General features: G+C 32.5%; 1 protein-coding gene across 1 annotated transcript; it reads left to right on the forward strand.

Annotated features, from left to right (window-relative positions):
• The first annotated feature begins 601 nt into the window (after nucleotides 1-601).
• Nucleotides 602-22,061, forward strand: LOC105624172 (lethal(2) giant larvae protein homolog 1). The gene is made up of 16 exons (XM_012205532.1): nucleotides 602-685; nucleotides 10,661-10,758; nucleotides 13,615-13,705; nucleotides 15,704-15,945; nucleotides 16,285-16,423; nucleotides 17,018-17,232; nucleotides 17,311-17,599; nucleotides 17,668-18,427; nucleotides 18,671-18,827; nucleotides 18,923-19,062; nucleotides 19,132-19,648; nucleotides 19,722-20,002; nucleotides 20,488-20,623; nucleotides 20,857-21,074; nucleotides 21,553-21,635; nucleotides 21,954-22,061. The coding sequence occupies exons 1-16, from the start codon at nucleotides 602-604 to the stop codon at nucleotides 22,059-22,061; spliced, it is 3,558 nt and encodes a 1,185-aa protein (XP_012060922.1).
• Nucleotides 22,062-22,474: the final 413 nt, after the last annotated feature.

Here is a 22,474-nt window from a genome sequence, read left to right on the forward strand (position 1 = left end):
TCCGGCGCTCTGCGAAACCTGGGCGCCGCCCCGTCGTATCTGGACTTCTGGACCTCGATCCCGACTCTCGACCGAGCGTGTTCCTCGAAAAGAAGGTGTATTCGCGAGCAGTGATATACACGCGAGTCGGCTGACACATCGCGATCTCTCGAGCGTGACGAGGGCCGTCGTCGCACGTCGTGTCGCAAGCGCGCGAGGGAGAAGGAAAGAGCGAATAGAGCGACGGTGGCGCGGGGTGGAAAACTGCCGGACGCGGGTGGATAATACTGAAAGAGACAAGGGACACTGACGTGCGCGGGCGGTGTTATATCGGAACGCGCGGGCGCGCGCGTTCATCGCGAACACAGCTTACATAGCCGATATAGCGTCGGATCGGGCGATAAATAACGACGCGATATTCTTATCTCGTAATCATTCGTAATCGCGCGCGACGTTCATTCAAGAATGCGTTAATTACGCGCGGTCGGCAGTTAAACGTGCGTGTCGGTACTTGCGTGTGACGTGCGACGAGCTACATCCTCGCGTGGTGCTCACGAGAGAAAGAATAAGAGAGAGAGAGAAGAGCATACAACGCTGAGCTGAGTTACAACGGCGGATCGAGATGCTCAAGTTCATCAGAGGGAAGGGTCAACAGCCCACGGCCGAGCGGCAGAAGCTGCAAAAGGATCTCTTCGCTTTTCGAAAGGTGAGCGAAAGCGAGCGAGTGAAGGAGAGAGTGAGACAGACACTCGTATTCGCCACCCGGCAAAAAGATTCTTCGCCCACACCCGGTGCGAAACACGCCTGAACACGCCGCGAATGGGCGCAGAAATAAACGTCGAGCCTCGAGGGCGATGTTGCCAGACCAATCTGATCAAAATGATTCGATTCGACTTGGTCGTCCGAGAGAGACTTCGAATGAATCACTTGGTAGGATTTTCGTGCCTTCTTAGAAAAGCAAACATTGTTTAGAAATCCTAGCGGACAGCTCGGAAAACACGTGCGCCTGTCCGAAATGCATGTTGTGTGTTAGAAAACTCATTTTCAATTCAATTCCGAATTAACGAAACTTTCTGTCCTTTCAATTCTGTCCTTTTGTTGACGAGTTTCAAACCTTAAGACGCGACATGTGTGAGAACCTTGTTTCTTCATGGCATGATAAATCAAAAATATCTGTCAGTCGAAATATAAATAATTCTTTGGTATTTCTTTCCAGTTCTGTAACTCAGAAATAGTTACTCGAAATGATTTTTATATCCCAGCGAAAAAATGAAGCTTAGTTCTTTATTAATCGAAAAAATCCATGTTTATTCTTTTTATTTCTTGCATTAAAAAAATATTAAATTTAAAATATTACATAAATAATCTCAACTACTTAATAATTTACAATAATTTATAGAGCAATCAATATGTAATTAATAACGACTTTTATGTAAAAAACATTGTGATTGTTTACAACAAAAAATTAAGTTACAACGTTTGCAAAAAAATTAAGTGACTATTATCCAATTTAAGTTCCTTTCTCAAACTGTCTCTAAACGGTAATCAATTTATAATTTTTACACACGTGTATTCTTGACTTGCGAGCACCTTACATTTTCTTACAGAAACATGTTATTGAATTTTACTTAAAAGTTAAATTCAATAACAATAACTTTCATGAAGGTTAAGTCAACGTTAAACAAAGCGTACTCACAGAATTGTTGAAATTAAATATCCATTATTTTAGAATAAAATAAAATAAATGGAGTATCATACTGAAGAAAAAATTTATTTTTATCAACATATAGTATCTCTATATGCAAGAATATACATTTTATGAATACAAAAAGGCCGAAAATTCAATTGTACGACACATGATGATGCAGAAGGGATTGTCTCCAGGCAACCATTTTCCTGAAAGGAATTTATCTGAAGTTCTTCAAAGGCACAGACATTACTAACATTAAAAAGTGTATGCAATAGTTTTCAAAAACACTTAGATTACAAGTTCGGATAGTCATTCATTTTGAAAACATATTGAACCGTGTATATAATCAGACGGTTCTCATTAGATTAATCTTTTTATAAGATTTATTTTTACAAATATACATTATTTTTTTAATTATATGTTAACGAAAATAATCATTTCTTTGACGAGTATATTTATTTCATTCGTTTGCTTGTTACAAAAAGAGTAATTTAGTTGCAGCAATTTCTCAATTCTCATCCCTTATGTAAGCGTTTACTTTCCCTACACGGATTTAGAAACACGATTCTAAAAACAATATAGAAGCAGAAAGAATAAGATTACTCCAACAAACTTGAATCAACGTTTATGTCGCGAAAAATTTTACAGTTTCTGACCGGCGGAAACAGCGGTGAATCTCTTTCAGACAGGTTTGAGCGATTCGTTTCGCCGGCTATATCAAGTTACTGTCTGTATGGTATCTTTTTATCGTCTGCCTGTATATTCTTCTCTTTTCCCTGTTCATTGCCTATATACACGCTGCAGCGTAGTTTATTTACTTATCTGCGACTGGCATAATTTTCACAATACGAGCACGCAGCTTAAAGAGATGTGCTCGCTGCCACTTTTTGCGATTGATTTATAGAAATACAGAAAGATGTTTCACATTACAATTGCACTGAGAAAAATAGTTTGGTTGGATTAAATAGTAATTCTGATGGAAATTGGACAAGAATTTTCTGGTTAAATCTATTAGAATTCTGATTGAGATAATTAAAATTCTGATTGATATAATTATTCTGATAAAAATAAAAATTCTAGTAGATTTTCATCAGAAATATTATATCAACCAAAATTCCGCTTATCTCAACTAGAATTTCTAATAAATTTTATCAGAAAATTCTGATTCGTTCATTTTCAACCAGAAATTTTTTTTAGTGTGTACAAATTAAAAAAGCAAAATGTAAATTGAAATAAAAAATATCCTATAAGTGAGTAAAAAATATTCAATTCGAGAAATAGTTATTTATTCACAAAGTTGAAAATTGAATACATTTTTTCTCGGCGTAGAATATGTTGAAAAAAAAATCAGTTTCGTGAAATTTTGATTCAATTTTCTTTCAAATATAAGAAAAGCAATCTACATTTGTTTATATTGTGTTATTTTAATTGAGTCTAAAATTAAAAATTTAATTGTGTAACTAAAAGGATTTAGATATTTCAAATATGAAGATACATAATATTCTATATTTGTTTACATTTTTCAAGGCTTTGCGAAAAATTGTTTATTTTCATTCGTCTGACATTTCCACTAAAATTGACTCTGAATTTTACGGAGAATGGAATTAGAAGTAAATTTCCCATTAATTTCCCATTAATTCCGAGATATTCCGAGATTTCGTATCGACAATACGATTTGTAGCTTAAAATACTGATTTATTGTGCCGCATAATAAGGTTATTTCGCGTCAGTATTATTACGTCTATCTTACATTGCTTGAAAAGAACCGTTGTCGACAAATTACTGGTTGAAATCTGGCATTAGCAAAACATGCTAATTTCCGATAAGTAGGATACATGGTGCATTTTTTGCTTATTGTTTTTAGTTTTTTTTTTATATCGTAAAATCTTTCTACAAATATATTGTAGGGTTTTCATTTACTGATTAACTTATGGTTACAATTAATCTGATGATAATATAAAAACTGTATTTTTCTATCTGTAATTAATCACGAAACTGATAGTTTTGTAGTGAATAACTTTTAAAATCACTATAAACCATTAGTTTAAATTAACCATAGATAGAAAAACAATTTTTTACATTATCATTAAGTCAAGTTTAAAGCCTGAGACATAATTGAAAAAGACAGGCAATGAAGTTTATTATTTCCTGTTCTTACTATGCTTTTCAATTGTATCTCTAACTATACACACACACATATCTTCTCAATAGTCGAAAATATTAGGTGTGGAAAAAAGTTCGTGGCATTTTTCCCGTTAGATGGCATTAAAAAAACGCGACGAACTTTTTCCCACATCTAATATATCTTGTATCATCTCATCTCTCATCGATTTTCTCATCAAGGCAGATGTTGAAAATTTCGTGTTGTACGAGATGTATTTGAATGTCGTTACTTCGTTAATGTCTTAAACATTTAATCATGTGCGAAAGTATTTGCGCTCGCTCAAACGTTATACTGGCTCGTTAATTCGCGTTATTTATTCATGAACACATTGCACGATTTCATTCGACTGCAGTATTTTGTGCATCGATCGTAAACAGTCGCATATTCAGGGACTACGCTTCAAAGCCGATAGCATATTATCTGATGCATCAACGTGTTTGCGAACTGAACTTACAAAACGCCGCATGAATTTCCATGGTAAGAATGCGAACTTGAAAGGCATCAATGAAGGAATGTCATAACAATTGTTTTAAGCAGTAAAATAACTTTGTAGTACATTTGTCTCTTAACTTTGCTACCGAAATACGGATATGAAAGACTTCTTGTACGTACTACGTATGTGAAGAATCTTAATGTTTGTATTTCGTATGTATTCAATATTTGATCGATTTTGATAACGATTTTGATAATTTTGGACAATACCTCTATTTCAATAACGAATGTATTTTATCTTGATTACAAATAACCGTGTCTATTATTATCTTTTTTTCTTTAAATATATTCTTTAAATATATTCTAATTTTATTGATGTAAAAATTTTCATTTATTGTTAGATATTAAAGATGCAATAGTTGATTGATCTAATTTAATTTTCATTGACAAAATTTATATAAAAACTGGAAAGGAAGTTCTTTTTTTTTGTTTTCAAAGAGTATTAGGGTAGCCTTCTCATACTTGCGTATTATATTTATTATACAAGTAATATATTTTCTATCTAGCAAGAGTGATATTCAGTTGTGCAATTTAGAACTGATCCTAAAAGTCATTTTAAATATATTTTGTTGTATAAAAATATTACGAACAATGTCTTGTGTCATTACGATAAAACTAATTACAAAATTACAATTTGTTTACAAAGTGGAAATTAAACATCTTTTAGATGTTATAGTTTTTTCAATTTTAATTAAATTAGAATAAAATTAAAATTCTAAAGTCTTGTAATTGCCAGAATCTTGTAATGACAGAATCAATCTCTGAATTGAGAACGATTTCCACGAACGTTAACATCGCAAAAGTTAGTTTCATAAAAAAATGTAGAATTGTTTAATAAGAGGATTAGTAAAATTTAGTAAAAAGTTGAGCTGGTCTCCGAGGAATTTGCTTCTCTACTTATTGTTAGCATGCATACTTGTGGATAAGATACAGAAGCGACGAAGGAATGATGATTATTCAACAAGTTATTAGTTAATGATGAAACAAATGACATTCGGCTGACAATAACCATTCAAGTGTTACAAAGTCGCGCGATCTTTGTTGAATGCGGCATTGTATTTTTCACTATGCTCTATTAAACGTACGATCAAACAATTGTTTGAAAAGACGAACATGTACAAGGTGCATGCAAGCGAGGCTCACAGCAGATAATTTCCTGCTGTTGGGTCTGTGCAATCTGCAGGAAACGTCAAAACCTCTTATCAGTCCCGCAAGTGACTGGGAATAGCTTTTTCGAATGAATTACGCGGAAATCAACAAGTCAATATTGCACCTGTGTTGCAAAACATGTCATCGTTATTGCATTAAAAATTCCGAAGCACTTTAAATTTAATCATTACGTAGAAAGGAAGTTATATTGAGATTTAACTGTAGATAAACGCAATATTTATCGATTTATAAAAATATGAAAATCATTTTTTTTATCATTATACAATGTATAATCTTATGATTATAAACGAAACACGAATTAGCGAAAATTTACTTAAATTACAATTTCGAAGAAATGATTTAAGTCATTTATAAATAATTTATAAAAAATTTGCAGAAAATATAATAGCAATTTTGATTCTAAATTATTGTTCGCCAAAACTACTTAAATGATAAGCAGCAATTTCTAATAGATACGAGCGAAAGAGAATTGTTAATGTTTTTCACTAAGAATATTCCTAACATATATTCATTTGCTCGACGTGATGACGCTGTGACGTCGTATGCATTATCATGAAACCCTATAGCGATTTAATTCCCCGCGCTATGAATTCTTGAAGAAGTTCCGCGAAATGCATGGAGAAAAAAATTGTCAAATCTGTAAAATTAGCACATTCTCTTAATATAAAAAAAATAATGACAGTTCCAGTAGCACTTTTCATAATTTTACAGTTTCTTACACAAATAAAAAAGAGTTTCCCATTTTTTGTACTAAAAAAAATTAGTACATCATATTTTCATTTTTTTTTTAATATAAAAAATGCGGAACTTTTTTATTTTTATATAGAACTATAGAACTATGAAAAATGTTACTGGATCTGTCCAAAAATTATTTTTTTACATTAAAAGAATAACGTGCTAATCGCTAATAGATCTACGTAAAGTGAAAATAGTTTGAAAAATGTTTCGTGGTAATTTCCTAGTTTTGCATTCTTTAATTCGATAATCAAAATTTAATTTATCAAAATGTGATCTTCTTGAATTCATTATACACTATTCTGTAAATGAGATATTTATTAACTCTTTTGAGAAAAAAATATCTCTTTTATTGGTTATTAATTGTTTTTTTTTTTTTTTAAGATTTTGCAATGTCTTTTTATGCAGAAACGTTGACTTGTTGATTTTTCTATCGAAAAATTTTCATTTGAATTCTATCGAAAAATTGTTCTATATTACGAAATTAATTTAAAATTTTCGAAATTAATTTTTATATTTGGATATTAAAATACTCTATAAATATAGTTTCTTCTACTAATATATATTTTTTATTATTACGATTACGAAAGAAACAGTTCAAGATATTGTTAATATTATTTAATAAGTTAATGTGACATGATTCTTAGAATACTCGGTGTATCTTACCTAACTCTTAATTCTTTAATAGCTTGATGACGAACGAAAAACTCCAACAGCATACAGATAGCGAATGATCATATCGGCATTACGTGCAAATAAAATATGATAAGATCCCGAAGACCTTCCCTTTTTTCGTATTTACTTGGGTGCGTAACTGCATCATTGAATCGATGTTATATGTCATATGATAACTTTATCGGAAAAATCAATCCTCAAACACGTAATTTTTCTGATTTGAGTTAAGTAAATATAATAATATACCTATACCTATATATTTTTTTTTTTAGTTGAAATATGATGGAAAGGATTAGAATTCTTTATTGTTAAAACTTGATATAAATAAATTTTCAATAGATATTTGAGTTTTCAGTGTCGTCACGAACCAAGTACAGTTCAATTACCTTGATATTTGTTTGGATGATTTTTTTCTCCTCGGTATGTAAATGATTCAAACAGTTCGAAAATAGCAACATGCAAATAGTGTCCATTCATCGGTGTTCGTTGGCGTTATTTGAGGAGACAGAAAGAAGGGAGAAACCAGCGTAAAAGGTATAGATGAAAAAAAGAAATCTTATTCTATATCGAAGAAAGGAAGACCGTTCGCCAATTTGCGTTTCTCACGCGGATCATGAACTTGCTTAGCTTCATTCGACGTAAATAACTCATCAATATTTCGCAACCAGTGTAAAATTTTTATATTTTTACTTACGAAATCGCAAAAGGTTGACTTTTTATTCTTTAGACATTAAAAAGCTAAGAGATAAATAATAATAAAGTCGTAAAAATTTGAGTTTTTGCTATATTTTAGGAAAGCAATATTAGATTACTATTAGATTACTAAACTAATATTAAATAAATATTAAAGCATTATTATAATAAATTACTTGCGATAACTTCTTTAAATTGCTACTAAGTCTATCATGAGACAAAAGAAATTTAATGCATTTTTCTCAAAATCGAATTTTCCTTACTAATTCTTCGTTTGATACTCGCGAGTTTCATTACGAATTTAACTGAAAAGAAGCTAAGAGGGACCGCGTTTCTTTGTTGCACAGAATACCAGTACAGTGTCTCGCTTTAACTCTCTTTAGGATATATCTTTCGTAAAGATCGTGTTTAGTACAACTTGCAGGTAGTGACACCTTTTCTCATGGAAATGGTTCTGGAGCCAAGGTCCAAGACCACCGGGTTTTTCTAATCGCAATTCAAGTCGATGTATGGACGGATCAGGAATGAAATTTTCAAAAGAATTCTTACCAAGATTTATCGAGAATATTATATAGTTTCAAGTAGAGAAATCTTTTCTTACCGTTTATTTATTGAATGAATTACAAATTTTAGTTTAAGAAAATTTGCGATGACGACAACAGTTTTTTATCGCAATCTCAGTTTGAATAAAACTGTTGTCTCGAAGATGTGAATAACATTGCTTTTGCGGAATTTATACATTCTAATAAATTTTCATTAAAATCCTGATTTGTCTGTACTTTTTTTGTGATGAATATGCTACATTACGAAAATTATCACGAAAATTTCTACGACAATTCCAAGTAAAATAAATTCAAATATCAATGTGTTTTTACCTTAATATTAAGTTAGTTTTATATTTTATTATTTTTTACAAGATATCTTCTTTGTATTGTGATTTTTTCGCTTAAAAAATTGTAAACATTTTATTATAATTTCTCTACAAGTAATATTAAATATTTTTAGTAAGAGTAGTAGTATCAAGCTCCAAGGAATAAATCGAAAGATATGAAAAAACAACTAAATAAATGTGAGTCAACACAAGATCTTCGTGTGATTAAATTCATATTTAAAATTCAGTTACAGAACATTTCGATCCCATGAATTGGATCCTCTTCAATGTACATCAAATGCAATAGTAGTGGGTTGACATAAATAGTTAAAACCAGGACATCGTTACATTATGTTGCTCAATATAAATTCATAAAAAACAAAATCTGTGACATCTCATTGTATACTCAAATTTTATATTTAAAACGTTTATCTAAAATTATGTTAGTTTGTAAAATGAAATTAATCCGAAATATTTGAAACAAATATAGATGTATGTAGACTTACATTGAACTTCATTTAATGTGATGCACCATTGTACAAAAAATTCTTATAGTACAAAAAAATTATTATATGATGTGAACTAGTGAAAGAGTGAGATTAAATATTATCTTATTGGTTTTGGATAAAGATCTTGAGACAATAAAATTTACATTTAAATGACTAACATAATTTATTAATTGCACTTTACACAACCAATTCATAGAAAGTCTTATCTTCGTTCGTAACCATTAATGCTTAATATGTTTCTTTAAAACACAATTTTTTCCATTCAAAGAGAATCTCTCTGCATCATTATTTATTCGCATTAATTAATTATACAAAATAAAATCATTACGCGTTGAAAGATCAAGAATCATCTCGGATAAGGAAAAATTGCTCTTCCGATTCTCAACTTTATTTCAAGAATCATTTTGTACATTCCGTACATTTAGATTTGAGAAAGAACGTATGCAGATTTTAGGTTTCTAGGACGTTACTTACGTATTCCGCGATTCTCGCGAGTGTTATAATTGGCCGTGGGAAGAGACGGAAATATATAAGCGTGGTCCACGCGAAGTTTATCGACAACAATATTTCATCACTCGAGCGAGTCTTTATTAGTCGCTGGCTGATTTTCGAAGGTACATTTACCGCAACCAGAACATATGTCTCCTCATATGCTGACGTATACACGCGTGTAGGTATGAACGAGTGTAGGTATGATAAGCCACGTTCGATTAACGGGTATTGTCAAAATCTGACTCATCACGAGACTCGCGTCAACTCACACCTCACTAACTCATCGCAACTTTCATCCAAATCAATTATAATTAATAGTCGTGTCAAGACTTCAGTGCCATTCTTAATTATGCCTTAAAAATGCTGAATGATCAAAAATTGAGATGAATGTAATTCAAAGCGTTATTCGCATTCTTAAAACTTGGAAAGAAAGTAAAAAAAATTATTCTGAAGTAATAACATGAAAAACTATAATATAATAATGAACATTAATTAGAAAATCATATCAAATATGGAAATGATTTAAAATTAATGCGACTAATATACGGAACAGTTTTTTTTCTTTGAATTACTCTGTTTCGTAATAATTTATCCTATCCTGTTTTATCATGATATTCATATTCGATATGCAAAACTGTTAGGATTATAAAAAAGTATGTAAATTTATAAACTTTGCAAATATATTATGTTATTAACATATATAATATTATAACTTGAATATCTGTATATAATATAATAAATCAAAATAATTATTATTTATTAAATATTAACGGTGGAATAATATATATATATATATATATATATATACACAATGCATATGTTTACTGATTTTCTTCAAATTCATATAACTAACAATCATCTTTTATATTTTCGTAATAGCTTAAATTAATTGTATTTTAATATTCTTGTAACAATTACTATATTTAGAAATTTAATTTACTATATTTAGAAATAGAATTATTATATTTACATTGTTTTATATTTATCACAAAATTTCTTTAGATGAATATGATGAATATGATGAAAACTTTTCGTATAATGTGTGTGAAATTATGCTGACTTCAAATTTACTTTGTTCTCAAATGATAAATGCAATAAGCAATACGAAAGACACTTAGAAACATAATTCTGTTTATGACATTAGGAAATTGATCGAAATCAGCGTTACTAATAGATCTTATTCGTTGCAGACGGTGCAGCATGGTTTCCCGAACAAGCCAACCGCTCTCGCCTGGGATCCGAGTCTGCGGCTGATGATCATTGGCACGGCATCCGGCGCCATCAAGGTGTATCCTTTTGCTTTTCTTACCTCCTCGCCTCCTCGCTTTCTTCCCGTTTGGTATTTATAATCTGGTCTCGAGGCGCAACCGCCAGGACTCAATGACGCGCGTATTGATCTATTAATCCTCTGAGAGGATGCGTTCCTTGGAAAGAGAAAAAGTACAAGTTCGAATAAACTAAATTATTTATTGTAAATTAACATTTATTACATTATCATTAAAGAGATTTTTATAAAACGCTTAATACTTTAGTATCACTTGATTTTATTTAAACGAACGCTTTGAATCTTTAGTCACAATTCACCAAACATAAAATAAATTTTCTTTATAAAATGGAAAGCTATTACTGTCATAAATATCAGGTCGGTTGTAAATATTTGTTATGACTTTTTTATTGCACAATAGGAAAATCTGTTTCGTGGTGCCGCGAGCGATTGCTTAACAAAGACTTCATAAATCACTTGCGGTATGTTTTATAAACTTGCACTGTGCTTGGAGCAGGGCATTATTGAAGAAATATTAAATCACATTTAGAATTCACGATGGTGTTCGCGTGTAATAATCTCGCATTATATGAATGCATTTATTTCTAATTGAAGAATTCAATGCAGTGGTCTTTCTAACTTACTTTCTTTAACGGCTTCGGGAAAATCGATCTAAGCTTATATTTCTCAATTCTAATTTTACAATTTCTTCGAGAATCGACTAGACAACTATCTGTCGCACTAAAATCATTCATCGATTAAGAGAAACACAACCATTTTGCATAATAATTAAGAGATATCGATTGTTCAAAATGCACATGCAGCATTCGTTCGATCGAAACGTTTGACTTCGAAAGACTGCTGACTAATTTTATTACGTGTTTATTTGCGAGGATATGATATTTCGTAACCATTTAAGAAGGTCACTAACTGTCGGCCAGTGAAAGATTGAAGTTTTCAGCAATTTATAATATTAAGGTCAGCGCGAATTTGATTCTGTAACACTTTAATCTTGATTCTCGACCTTGTTAACGCTTATTTAATTTACGTATATGCAGAAATTATCTCAACAAACCTATATCAGTTAGGAATCGCGTCTATTGTAACAGTTTGAGATCATCGCTAATTTAAAATTTTTCAAAATAACATCTGTAAATAGAAATGGAACAAACATTTGTATTGTTTATCTAGATTCTAGATTTTTTTACATCAAATGATAAATTTAAATTGTTTTTTTCTAAAGATACGCAATTTTTGTTTTTATATAAAGATAGAAAGACGCAATTTAAATCATAATTTGACATGAATAGTCTCGCTAAATTTAGATCTGTTTATTTTTATCTATCACAATTTCTACATCGGAAAATTTTATGTTTTAAAAGAAAACTATATAATAATTTATAAACAATTTAAGCTTTATTTTTTACGATAACCTTTTTGTCGACAATACATTATATGTTATAAATTTATACGCTATATTATAAGTTTATACTTATATTTTAGAATATTTTCTAAAAATGTATGCAATATTGGAACAGTATGTACACAATCGAAAGTTGATTATTTAATGTAACAAGATAAAAAAAGCTACGTAAAGAAAACTATATGTGATCCGAGAATTATCCTGTCGATTCGCGGAAAATTACGCGCTTTTAACTTCATAGATGTTATTAAACGGGATGTTAGATCGTAGTGAAATAATCAACACGTCAGCGAGTCTGCAATTTAATGCTAGTTTAATACCGTAACCACACACACATCGTCGGCAGATGCTTTCAAGGACTACGTAATCACCAGATAATCGTTATTATTTCGCAATAGATATACGTATAGACGATTATCTGTGCGACACACCTAGTCTTCGCTTCAGTGAAACCATCGGCCGAGTGTACTAGTTTTCCAAGCGCTGGTTCAACTATATTTGAACTTAATCACAAACCTCTTGAACTCTTCCTGTAACTTGAAGCAGCTCAAACGACGATACTTTATCTAGTTTCCGTTTTTAGATTCAACAACTTTTTATAAACCGATAGATACGTGTCGTTATAATGCGCTCGAATAGATCTTTAAAAAATGGATATTGAAATTATTTTAGTTAGAAAAAGCAAATTGTGTTTGTAAATTACTATTGCGATCGTAGAAAATACTAATAGAAAATAAAAAATAGGTTGATATCTTATCGAATGTACCGCGCTCAATTTTTAAGTTGAATAAAAAATCTTTATTATATATATGTAATAAATATGTACAAAGATTAGAATTTAAAAAATGATTTGATATACATTTTATTGAATCGTGCAGATTTATTGTCTCTATTTAAATTTTCTATATTTTTAAAAATATTTCATCTCCAAAATAAATGGTTACGCAAATCTGTTATTTTGTCAATAAAGATATATTTAACCGATCTTATTTAAAAATTAGAGAAAATTTATATAAATTTAATCTTTTTGACTTTAATATATGTACATTAATTTCTTTAAGCTTTTAAAGAGATTCGCATTATTATCGAATCTTCTATGATCTTTAAGTGGATAAAAAAATAAAAAATAAAATTCAAGTTAATCTCCTTCAGAATCATCAAAAGTAATTTGCGATTGCACAACTGTCCATTATAGCTTAATGGCATAATTATTTGGCATCGTTCTTCGCGGAATTTACTATAGAATTTGCAAAGTATGCGCTTATATATGTATTCAACAGCTGTTTCTTCAAATGATGATCCTCGCTGTCAACATGTTAAATCGATCATTTGCAAATCCGAGTTCCGAGAGTCTATTCTCTCGGGCGCATGAGGCATGTTCCTGTGTCAGTGTGTCACATATTTATACAATATTATATAACCCCTTCTTTTGTGGAATTCCTTGACTCAAACATCAGTTTCGGAAGGCCAGGCGTAGAGTTCTATGGACAACATTCCGTTGAAAGCGGTGAGAATGCCGTCACGAAGATCGTCGCGCTGCCCAATGAGGTAAGATTTGATGCATTAATTATGATTGTATTTACATTAAATAAAGTAACTAATTTTCAAAATCGATTTCTTATCGCATTATTCTATGAACTATTTTTTGTACATTAAGAATTAAACAATTTATTGATGTTGACTGAAAAATTTAAATTTTTCAAATTTGTGTAAGATATAAGGATTTTATTGAAAACTACTGATTAATTTTCATTGCATTTTTTTGATAGTTTATATGATTATGTTGTGTATCATATATCGTGTACTTTTCTTATATATTTATATTTTTAAATTATTCTTTCCGCGATTTATGTAGAAAAGTGCTAACTTGCGATAGTTCTGTTAAAATTGCACGCATCGTACCGACAGTAATGCGACACCATGTTCCGCTTATATGATTGCCAGCGGGTTGCATAATCCCGTGCGACACCGTACAATGTGCTCACGCACGCGTGTACTGATAAATAATACGGGTGCAACGACATCACGGTGCGTCGCAATTAATGTGAAATGCAATTAAAACCACAACGTAAAATGTGGGAAAAAGACTTTCTTTGCACTTTCGAATGGTCATTTATCCGTTAATCAGCAGACATGTGTCTTGCAATGTTTAGCAAAGGTAGTGATGATGTTAGTGAAATTATCTTAATACGTCTCTAATCGAACATTTTTAAAGATGTGTAAGAAGCTTGTTATGATAATTAAAAATAATGATACCTACATTGAAATATTTCATATGGAGCTATAATTTTGCACAATTTGTCTCGAGTTGATAATTTACTTGCAATATACTATAATTTTTATAATATTCGAAGTAGTGTATTAATAATTAAATCGCATTTTTAATTTTTACAATCGCACAACGGCATAAGCACAGACGTTCGTTATCACGATAAGCGTTTCCAAGTAAATTTTGAAGCCGATAAGATAGCAGCTGTGATACTGATCTAAAATATTACTTTTTATTTAATTTTAAATTTGATTTTTTATTTATTTTAACCTTTTTTCATAACTAACTGTTTTTGAATACAATAACTAAAAATTTTTGTGCTAAATAGAAGAGATGCTTATAAAAGAAACAAATAATCTCAAGTTTGTGACGATTTATTAATTTTTAGAAAAAATATAGTGAAAAAATATTTTTAGAAAAATATGAAAAATATGAAAAAATATACAAAAATATACATAAATTGCAATATCATAAGATCAAATAAAATACACAATTTAATTAAAATATTTGATTAATGCATTTTTTAAATTAAATTTTGATTGAATAGACAGGTATTTATTGTAAAAAATTGAAAAAGGATATTTTAGTATCTGAATTTAATTATTATACATATTTTAAATCAAAGTCTTCATTTTTCACAGACTTTTCGATATTTTAGTATTTAATCTATTAAATGCTTGGCGAGAAAGGTAAATTATGTTTACTATTTACTTAATGATGAAGAACAATTCATTCTTCTAACTACGAAATATCTACGGATTTTATTTTCTTTTTCCAAAGAATTTTTTGATAATTATAAACAAATCTGAAAACGAAGTCTAGATAAATTTCTTTGATGTTGCATTTGATGTGCATTGTCGCTTTGTGTATTGCGCGCAACAGTTGCAAAATAGAAAAGGTACGAGAGTTATTGAGAAGTTGTGAGAAATCATGAAATTATGCGAGTATTTTCTCCGTGTAATAATAGAGATAGGAGAGGGGCCAGTAGCCGCTGTTGATCTTATTGCGAGGCATTTTATTACTTCCGCCATATCAGAAACACACGTTGGCTTTCGAAGATAAAAATTGTTGTTAAAACTTTCTGTCGAATAAAATGTTAAATAAAATATTTAAAAATATGTATGAAAAAAATAGTAATAGTAGAAAGGAACATCTCTTAAAAAAAATGTTCGTAGGAGTTAAATGAAAAATACTTCTAAGAATGCTTTGTCCTATGAAATATACAATAATACTTTATTCCGATTAACATTCTATGATCAGTTTTTTGTACTTTGCAGGGTCGCGTGGTGTCCTTGTGTGACGACAATTCATTACATTTATGGGAGATTAATAGAAGTTCCGTGGTGGAAACGAAGACATTGTCGTTGGAAGGAAAATTGAAAAAGATTTCCGCAATGTGTCTCGAATCTAGTGGGGAACATCTCTTGTTAGGAACGGAAGGAGGCAACATCTATTTGCTGAACTTGAAAACTTTCGTTACCCCGGAGAATATTATCTATCAAGATGTTGTGATGCAGAAGTAAATAATTAGATTAAATTATTTATCATAATCTCATTAAATTTTTATCTTCTATATTTTGATATAAATGCCAACAAAATTATGGAAATTATTTCGTCGTTTATCATCAATCTTATAAAGAAGATTTTATTGTCGCAATTTTATAGGATAAATCAAAATTTGATCAATCTGATTCTCTCTAAAACAGTCGAAGTATCTTTGAAAAAAGCATTATATTTAAAAGAATGTAATAACTTTAAAAATTACTAAATTAAAAACTTTCTAAATTAAAAATTATTTAAGACCAGAAAAAAAGAGTTACTCTGTGTAAGATCATTAAATTGTTTTTGTGTTGCATAGCGTTCCAGAAGACTACAAGAAAAATCCAGGAGCGGTCGAAGCCATAGCTGAGCAGCCAGGACACCCAGATAACATCCTGATCGGCTATAATCGAGGTTTGATGGTATTGTGGAACAAAGCTACTCCAGGAGCTCAGCAGGTAAGTCTTTATATTCATTATATCTGTACGTATACACAAATACACTTTGGCAAATGCAATAGTCATGCTGTAACGCTTACATGTTTTTCGCAAAACAACACAGTGTGGGTCAGTATTTAATCCTGCTAGCCCATTCATTTCTGATACATATTTATACAATTGAGTTTAAATTAATTATTATTACATTCTTTAATGTGATTATCATTAGATAAAAATTTGTCTTTATCTTATTTAAAATGAATGTGTGGAGAATTGATGAATTCATGAAATTAAAAAATGTTAGATGTGAATATTATTAGACTAAAAACTGTACTTTTTTATATTTTCTTATAGAGATTCTTATATTAATATCTGTATAATATTAATATCTGAAGAGGTATTTATTTATTCTGAAAGTTCTACTCTCTTTTAAAGAATAAATTGAAAATATAATTAGTTTTAATTTAATAACTTTTGTGGCTATTTAAGAAATGATAATTGATTAAAATGGAATCGAATGGAACAGCAGGATTAAGAATGAATTGTGAGATGGTATCGCTCGTTCTGATTGTCGTTTGTGTCTTTGGTGGTCTTTGGTGGAACGTGTACGCGCAGCTGATGGGTTTGTTTTCGCGTGCGCAGACATTCGTCTCCACGCAACAGCTGGAATCGGTCCATTGGATATCCGAGAATCGCTTTGTCTCCTCACACAACGACGGTTCCTACGCGTTTTGGAGCCCTGGTAGCGACGCCGTGCCGGAGCCCACGACACTTTACGGGCCGTTTCCGTGTAAAGCCGTCACCAAAATCCTCGTATATCCTACTGCGGAGTAAGTAACTTTGAGATCAGACATGTAAAATGTCTCCCTTTCTCATTTCTTCATGAATTCAATTGAACTTTTCCATAGACATGGCGAGCTTGTATTGTTCTCCGGTGGTATGCAACGCGCCAGTTATGGAGACAGACATACAATTACTGTCATGACCAAGGAGAAACATTTAGTTTTTGATTTTACGTCTAAAATTATCGACTTTTTCACCGTCTTTCCTAAAGAAGAGGAAGAGAACAACGAGAACCTTATCGGTCCGGAAGCGCTTATAGTATTGGCTGAGGAAGAATTAGTAGCTATAGATTTGACCAATCCCGAATGGAAAATGATGGCTTTGCCCTATTTAGTATCTCTCCATGCGAGTTCGGTGAGTATATTGAAATAAAAGTAACAAAATTATAATAGATTCGTAGTACAAACTCTTTCATATTATAGGTGACTTGTTCCCAACATGTGCCTAATGTACCTGAAGAACTTTGGGAAGCGATCGTAGCAGCCGGTAAAGCGCAGACCGAGCATCTTTATTCAGACAAGTCGTGGCCCATCGACGGTGGCATAATCCTCTGCCAAAAGCCAGCGAATCCTGACAAACCTAGAAATAAGGACCTGCTACTTACTGGACATGAGGATGGCACTGTCAGATTCTGGAATGCGTCCGACGTTGCTCTGACCCCTCTGTACAAGTACAATTCGTCGATCCTGTTTACTGGCGAGCATTTGGACGTTCTCGAGCAACCTCCAGAGGACGACGAGGATGAGTGGCCGCCATTCAAGAAAGTGGGAATCTTTGATCCATACTCTGATGATCCGCGACTCGCTGTGAAAAAGGTTCTCCTCTGTCCGTTGTCCTCGACGTTAGTGGTCGCCGGTACAGCTGGACACATTATCACTGCTACCATCTCCTCGGAACCGACCAATAAGGAGATAAAAGCTGTAATAATGAATATTGTCAACGATCGCGACGGATTTGTGTGGAAGGGTCACGATCATCTGCCGCCGAGAACGACGAATATATCATTCGCGGTTGGATTTCAACCACAAAGTCTTCTACAGCTGTACCCACCGGCCGCCGTTACGGCGTTAGCGTTACATAGCGAATGGGGATTACTTGCCGCTGGAACAGCGCACGGACTTGCAGTCTTTGATTACACCAGATCGAAAGCTGTCAGTGTCAAATGCACGCTTAATCCAAATGGTATGTGAATCTGCAGTAAAAAGATAACTTTTTTCAGCGATGCAACTTTAGATTGTTGGGAAATAGTTCTACTTTAAATTATAATAACTTTTTTTATGTAGTTCTAAATTGAGATAAATTTCTCCTTCTCTCTCTAGAGAGTGAAAGAAAAATATTACATTAATACCCAAAACAGAAATTTCTATGTAAAATTTGTTTTATATCAATATCTTGAATAAATATAAGTGTTTTAACGTTTTACAGATCTTTCCGGTGCAGGTGACACTCCTATCTCGCGACGTAAGTCTTTCAAAAAATCTCTTAGAGAATCTTTCAGGAGATTGAGAAAGGGACGTTCGCAACGTCGAGCAAATGCTAATAGTCCTACACGAAATCCTGTACCGGAGAAAAAGAAAGACAGGTGAGTTTAAATTAAAATATTAATAATTAGAATATTAATAATTAGATTAAATTACGAAGAAAAAACCATTTGTAATTATTAAACTATAATCACAGCGTTGCTTCTTCACCAAGTGGCGATCCATCACCAACGGAATTAAAACCGGTGGAGAGACAAGTGGAAGCGAGACCAGTTGACGATGCACTAGGCTCTATGGTTCGGTGTTTGTACTTTGCCAGAAGTTACATTATTAGCCGTTAGTATCTTTTTGTAAATATGTATAATATCAGCGACAAATCACAAAAATGATTTAAAATATTTGTAGTACAAAATACAACACCCACACTTTGGGCGGGCACCAACAACGGCACAGTTTACGTCTTCACGTTAGCTATACCAGCCGGTGTGAGGAGAACGGAAGAAGACGTCAACTGTACACTGGGCAAAGAAATACAATTGAAGCATCGTGCACCCGTAATTGCGATCACGATTCTCGATGGATCTAGCGTGCCGTTGCCGGAACCCTATGAAGCTGAAAAGGGTGTAACGGCTGGACCTGATATGACTTCCACGCACAGAGTCGTAATTGCTAGCGAGGAACAGTTCAAGATTTTTAATCTTCCGTCCTTGAAGCCATATTGCAAGTACAAATTGACTGCTCACGAAGGATCCAGAGTACGAAAAACAGGATTTGCCAAGTTCTGGTGTTACGTCGAACCAGCAGGAACTCACGAGGAAACTTGCTTGCTTTGCCTAACGAATCTTGGTGATTGTCTGGTACTGAGTATACCGGAATTGAGAAGACAGTTGAATGCTGCTGCAATCAAAAGAGAGGACATTAAGTTAGTTTTGTTTTTTATATCTCGTCTTAAACGTCACATATTTGAGAATTAACGTACATCTTTTGTCTCTTAGTGGTATTTCTTCCTTGATATTTACAAAAGCTGGAGAAGCGCTATATCTTCACTCGAGTTCGGAACTCCAACGAATTTCTCTGTCGACCGCGAAGATGACAAAAGCGCATTGCGCGCTTAATTTACCACCGCATGCCAGATCGTTCACGGTAAATACTAACGAAGTTACGCAAGAGCAAGGTGTTGTCGAAGGTGCACCTGAAACCGAAGGGGAGACGCAAGAAAGTCAACCAGCAACGGCGGCAAACAGAATTATTACGGAAAATGGCGTAGTAAGTGCCAGTGAGTATTAGAAATCCATATATTTTGGATTGGCGAATAATCTCAAGCAGTGGTCAGATTTAATTACAACTTTCGGCCCAATTTTTAACTGCTTCTGAAGCAAAGTGTCGAAAAGTCTTAATTACTACTCATATTCGATAAACTCATTAAAATGCGAACGGGGGAGGGAAGGATAGTGCAATGAAATCGGATTGAAAATAGTAACGAAACCCGACCACTGATCTAAAGAGATAGATATATTTTTTTACACATCGTAATAGAATCCATCGGCTTGTGTGTAAACGCGATTGTGTATATGTGTAACCGCTTGGCATATCTTGTATAACCCGCATATACATGTGTGCTTACCCACGTGTTTCGATCCTAATCACAACTACCATTTATGTCAGATCATTATTACTATTTATGTCGATTAACGACATAGTAGGGAATGTTGTTATTCGTAATAGTGCCGTTTAGTGTCGATGTGAACGCATGTCTTTTAGCTGGAGAGGAAGAATCTCCAAAGGAACCGTCGCTGCGACCAGCTACAAGTAGTATAGATGTAAACGGAGAAGACGACCGTCAGGATTTAAGTTCTATCGGAGATATTACGATCGACAGTGTTAAAGATCATTTGCTGTAAGTTCAGCTGACATTATCAAATATTTTTCTAATTTGTTATTTGCTTATGTACAATAAATTTTATTTCAATTGTAAGTTTAGTGAATTGTAATTTTAAATTAATATTACTTCATGTACATAAATGTTTAATTTATAAAACGTATTATTGAACACACTACATGGCTTGATAATTTGTTTCGCCGCTATTTAATTAATACTAGCATTTCGATGTACTTGCCATTTTTTGGCAGTAACAGTCCACTTTTCAGAAACGCGACATCTTCCGAAGATCTCCATAATCGTTTGGCAGGACTTAAGATGGAGGTGACTTCACGAACTTCCGAGATATCTACTCAAAATCAGTCCCTAGTGGTGAAAACAACCACTGTGGTTACACAAACCACGAATAGCACGACCGCTAATGGCGAAGTCGAGACGAGTCAAGCGAACGAAACGCAACACGTAAACAGTGAGTGAAATCGCAATCGATCTAGATCTCTAAAGTGATTATTATTCTATTTAGATCTGATCATCGGACTGCCAGATTGACAATTTCAAAGAGATTAATCTTTAAGTATTTTTTGTAATATAGCTTCTTACATACGGTTTAATGCATGAGAGATTTTTTTTTATATCAACGTATTTTATCTTTTATATCAACTCATTTTTCAGGATCACTAATTGACAGACTCGACGTATTACAATTCACACTTCAGGTAGCACATGATGGTTCATATATGTTTTTATATATGTTTCTTAAACGTATATCTAAAATGTTATAACCATTTAGGAAACACACAGAAGACCAACATGTGCTACTTGAAACATTACATACAATTAATCTTTTGTCTTTGTCTTTCAATAATTTTCATTTTATTTCTTCTGCCTTTACTTTATTTGCATTCATTTTTTTTCATTATTTTTTGTTTGTGGCACTTATTGCGTAGGCACTACAGTAGAGCGAGAGATACGCAGCGGTATTGAGACAACAACGACACACGCTACCATCACTCTGCCCCCGAACGTCGAGGTCAGCAAACGGCACTGAATATAAAATTATAATTAATTGGTGTCGGCCGTTACCACGATAATAATCTTATGTTTATGCTTTAGTACCTTGTCGTTCGCCATTAGCCAATTGATCTTTTGCTACTAAGTGCATCAGCTTTTCATTCATTTATTTTTATTAATTAATTCCTCGCTCTTCCCTTCATGCGATATTCATTAACAAACAACAGACAACATTAACATAAATGTAAAGCTTTGAATTACTAACTAGGAAGATTTTACTATTTTCTATTCAAGAAACATCTCTATTGAGCGATAAATAATTGTTTAAATATTTCAGATTAATGCCGCGGATTTGGCCAATTTGGAAGTCACCACGACTACAGTGACTACTACTACAGAAAGATCGAAGGCACCGTTGGCTAGGCCAGAAGAAGTCGGTTCGTAGGCCTGTTCCATATCGTTTTTCCATGCTGATCATGCATCGATTTCGTGCTCCATTTACAAGAGCCATCAATAATTAGTTACTTTTACTGAATAAACGTGTACACAGCGGCGATATAGATAGGATTTATATATCATAGATTTTTTTAAGAAATTTAGATTTCTATGCAACACAGCGATGATCACTTGCGCCGTGCGAGCGACGAGTGATCAATTTTTAATACGAATTTTACGCATTTTCATTGACATTTATATCATTGTATTCCACTCGAAAGTGTTCCAAATGAATAGCTTTTGGAATTGATGGGAATCAATGATTTTTAACGAAAATAGGCCTAGAAAATATTTTATTTATGATATAAGAAATACAAATCCTCATTATGCTTTTTTTTTTAATAAAAATTTTTTAATTTTTAT

This window comes from Atta cephalotes (assembly GCF_000143395.1).
Source record: "Atta cephalotes unplaced genomic scaffold scaffold00074, whole genome shotgun sequence".
NCBI lineage: Eukaryota > Metazoa > Arthropoda > Insecta > Hymenoptera > Formicidae > Atta > Atta cephalotes.

Excerpts from the sequence above, each read along its gene's own strand:
- LOC105624172 (XM_012205532.1), top strand. The coding sequence starts at position 602 with ATGCTCAAGTTCATCAGAGGGAAGGGTCAACAGCCCACGGCCGAGCGG. Across the intron at positions 18,428-18,670 it reads ATGCACGCTTAATCCAAATG|ATCTTTCCGGTGCAGGTGAC; the intron begins GTATGTGAATCT and ends AACGTTTTACAG. Across the intron at positions 18,828-18,922 it reads CCGGAGAAAAAGAAAGACAG|CGTTGCTTCTTCACCAAGTG; the intron begins GTGAGTTTAAAT and ends CTATAATCACAG.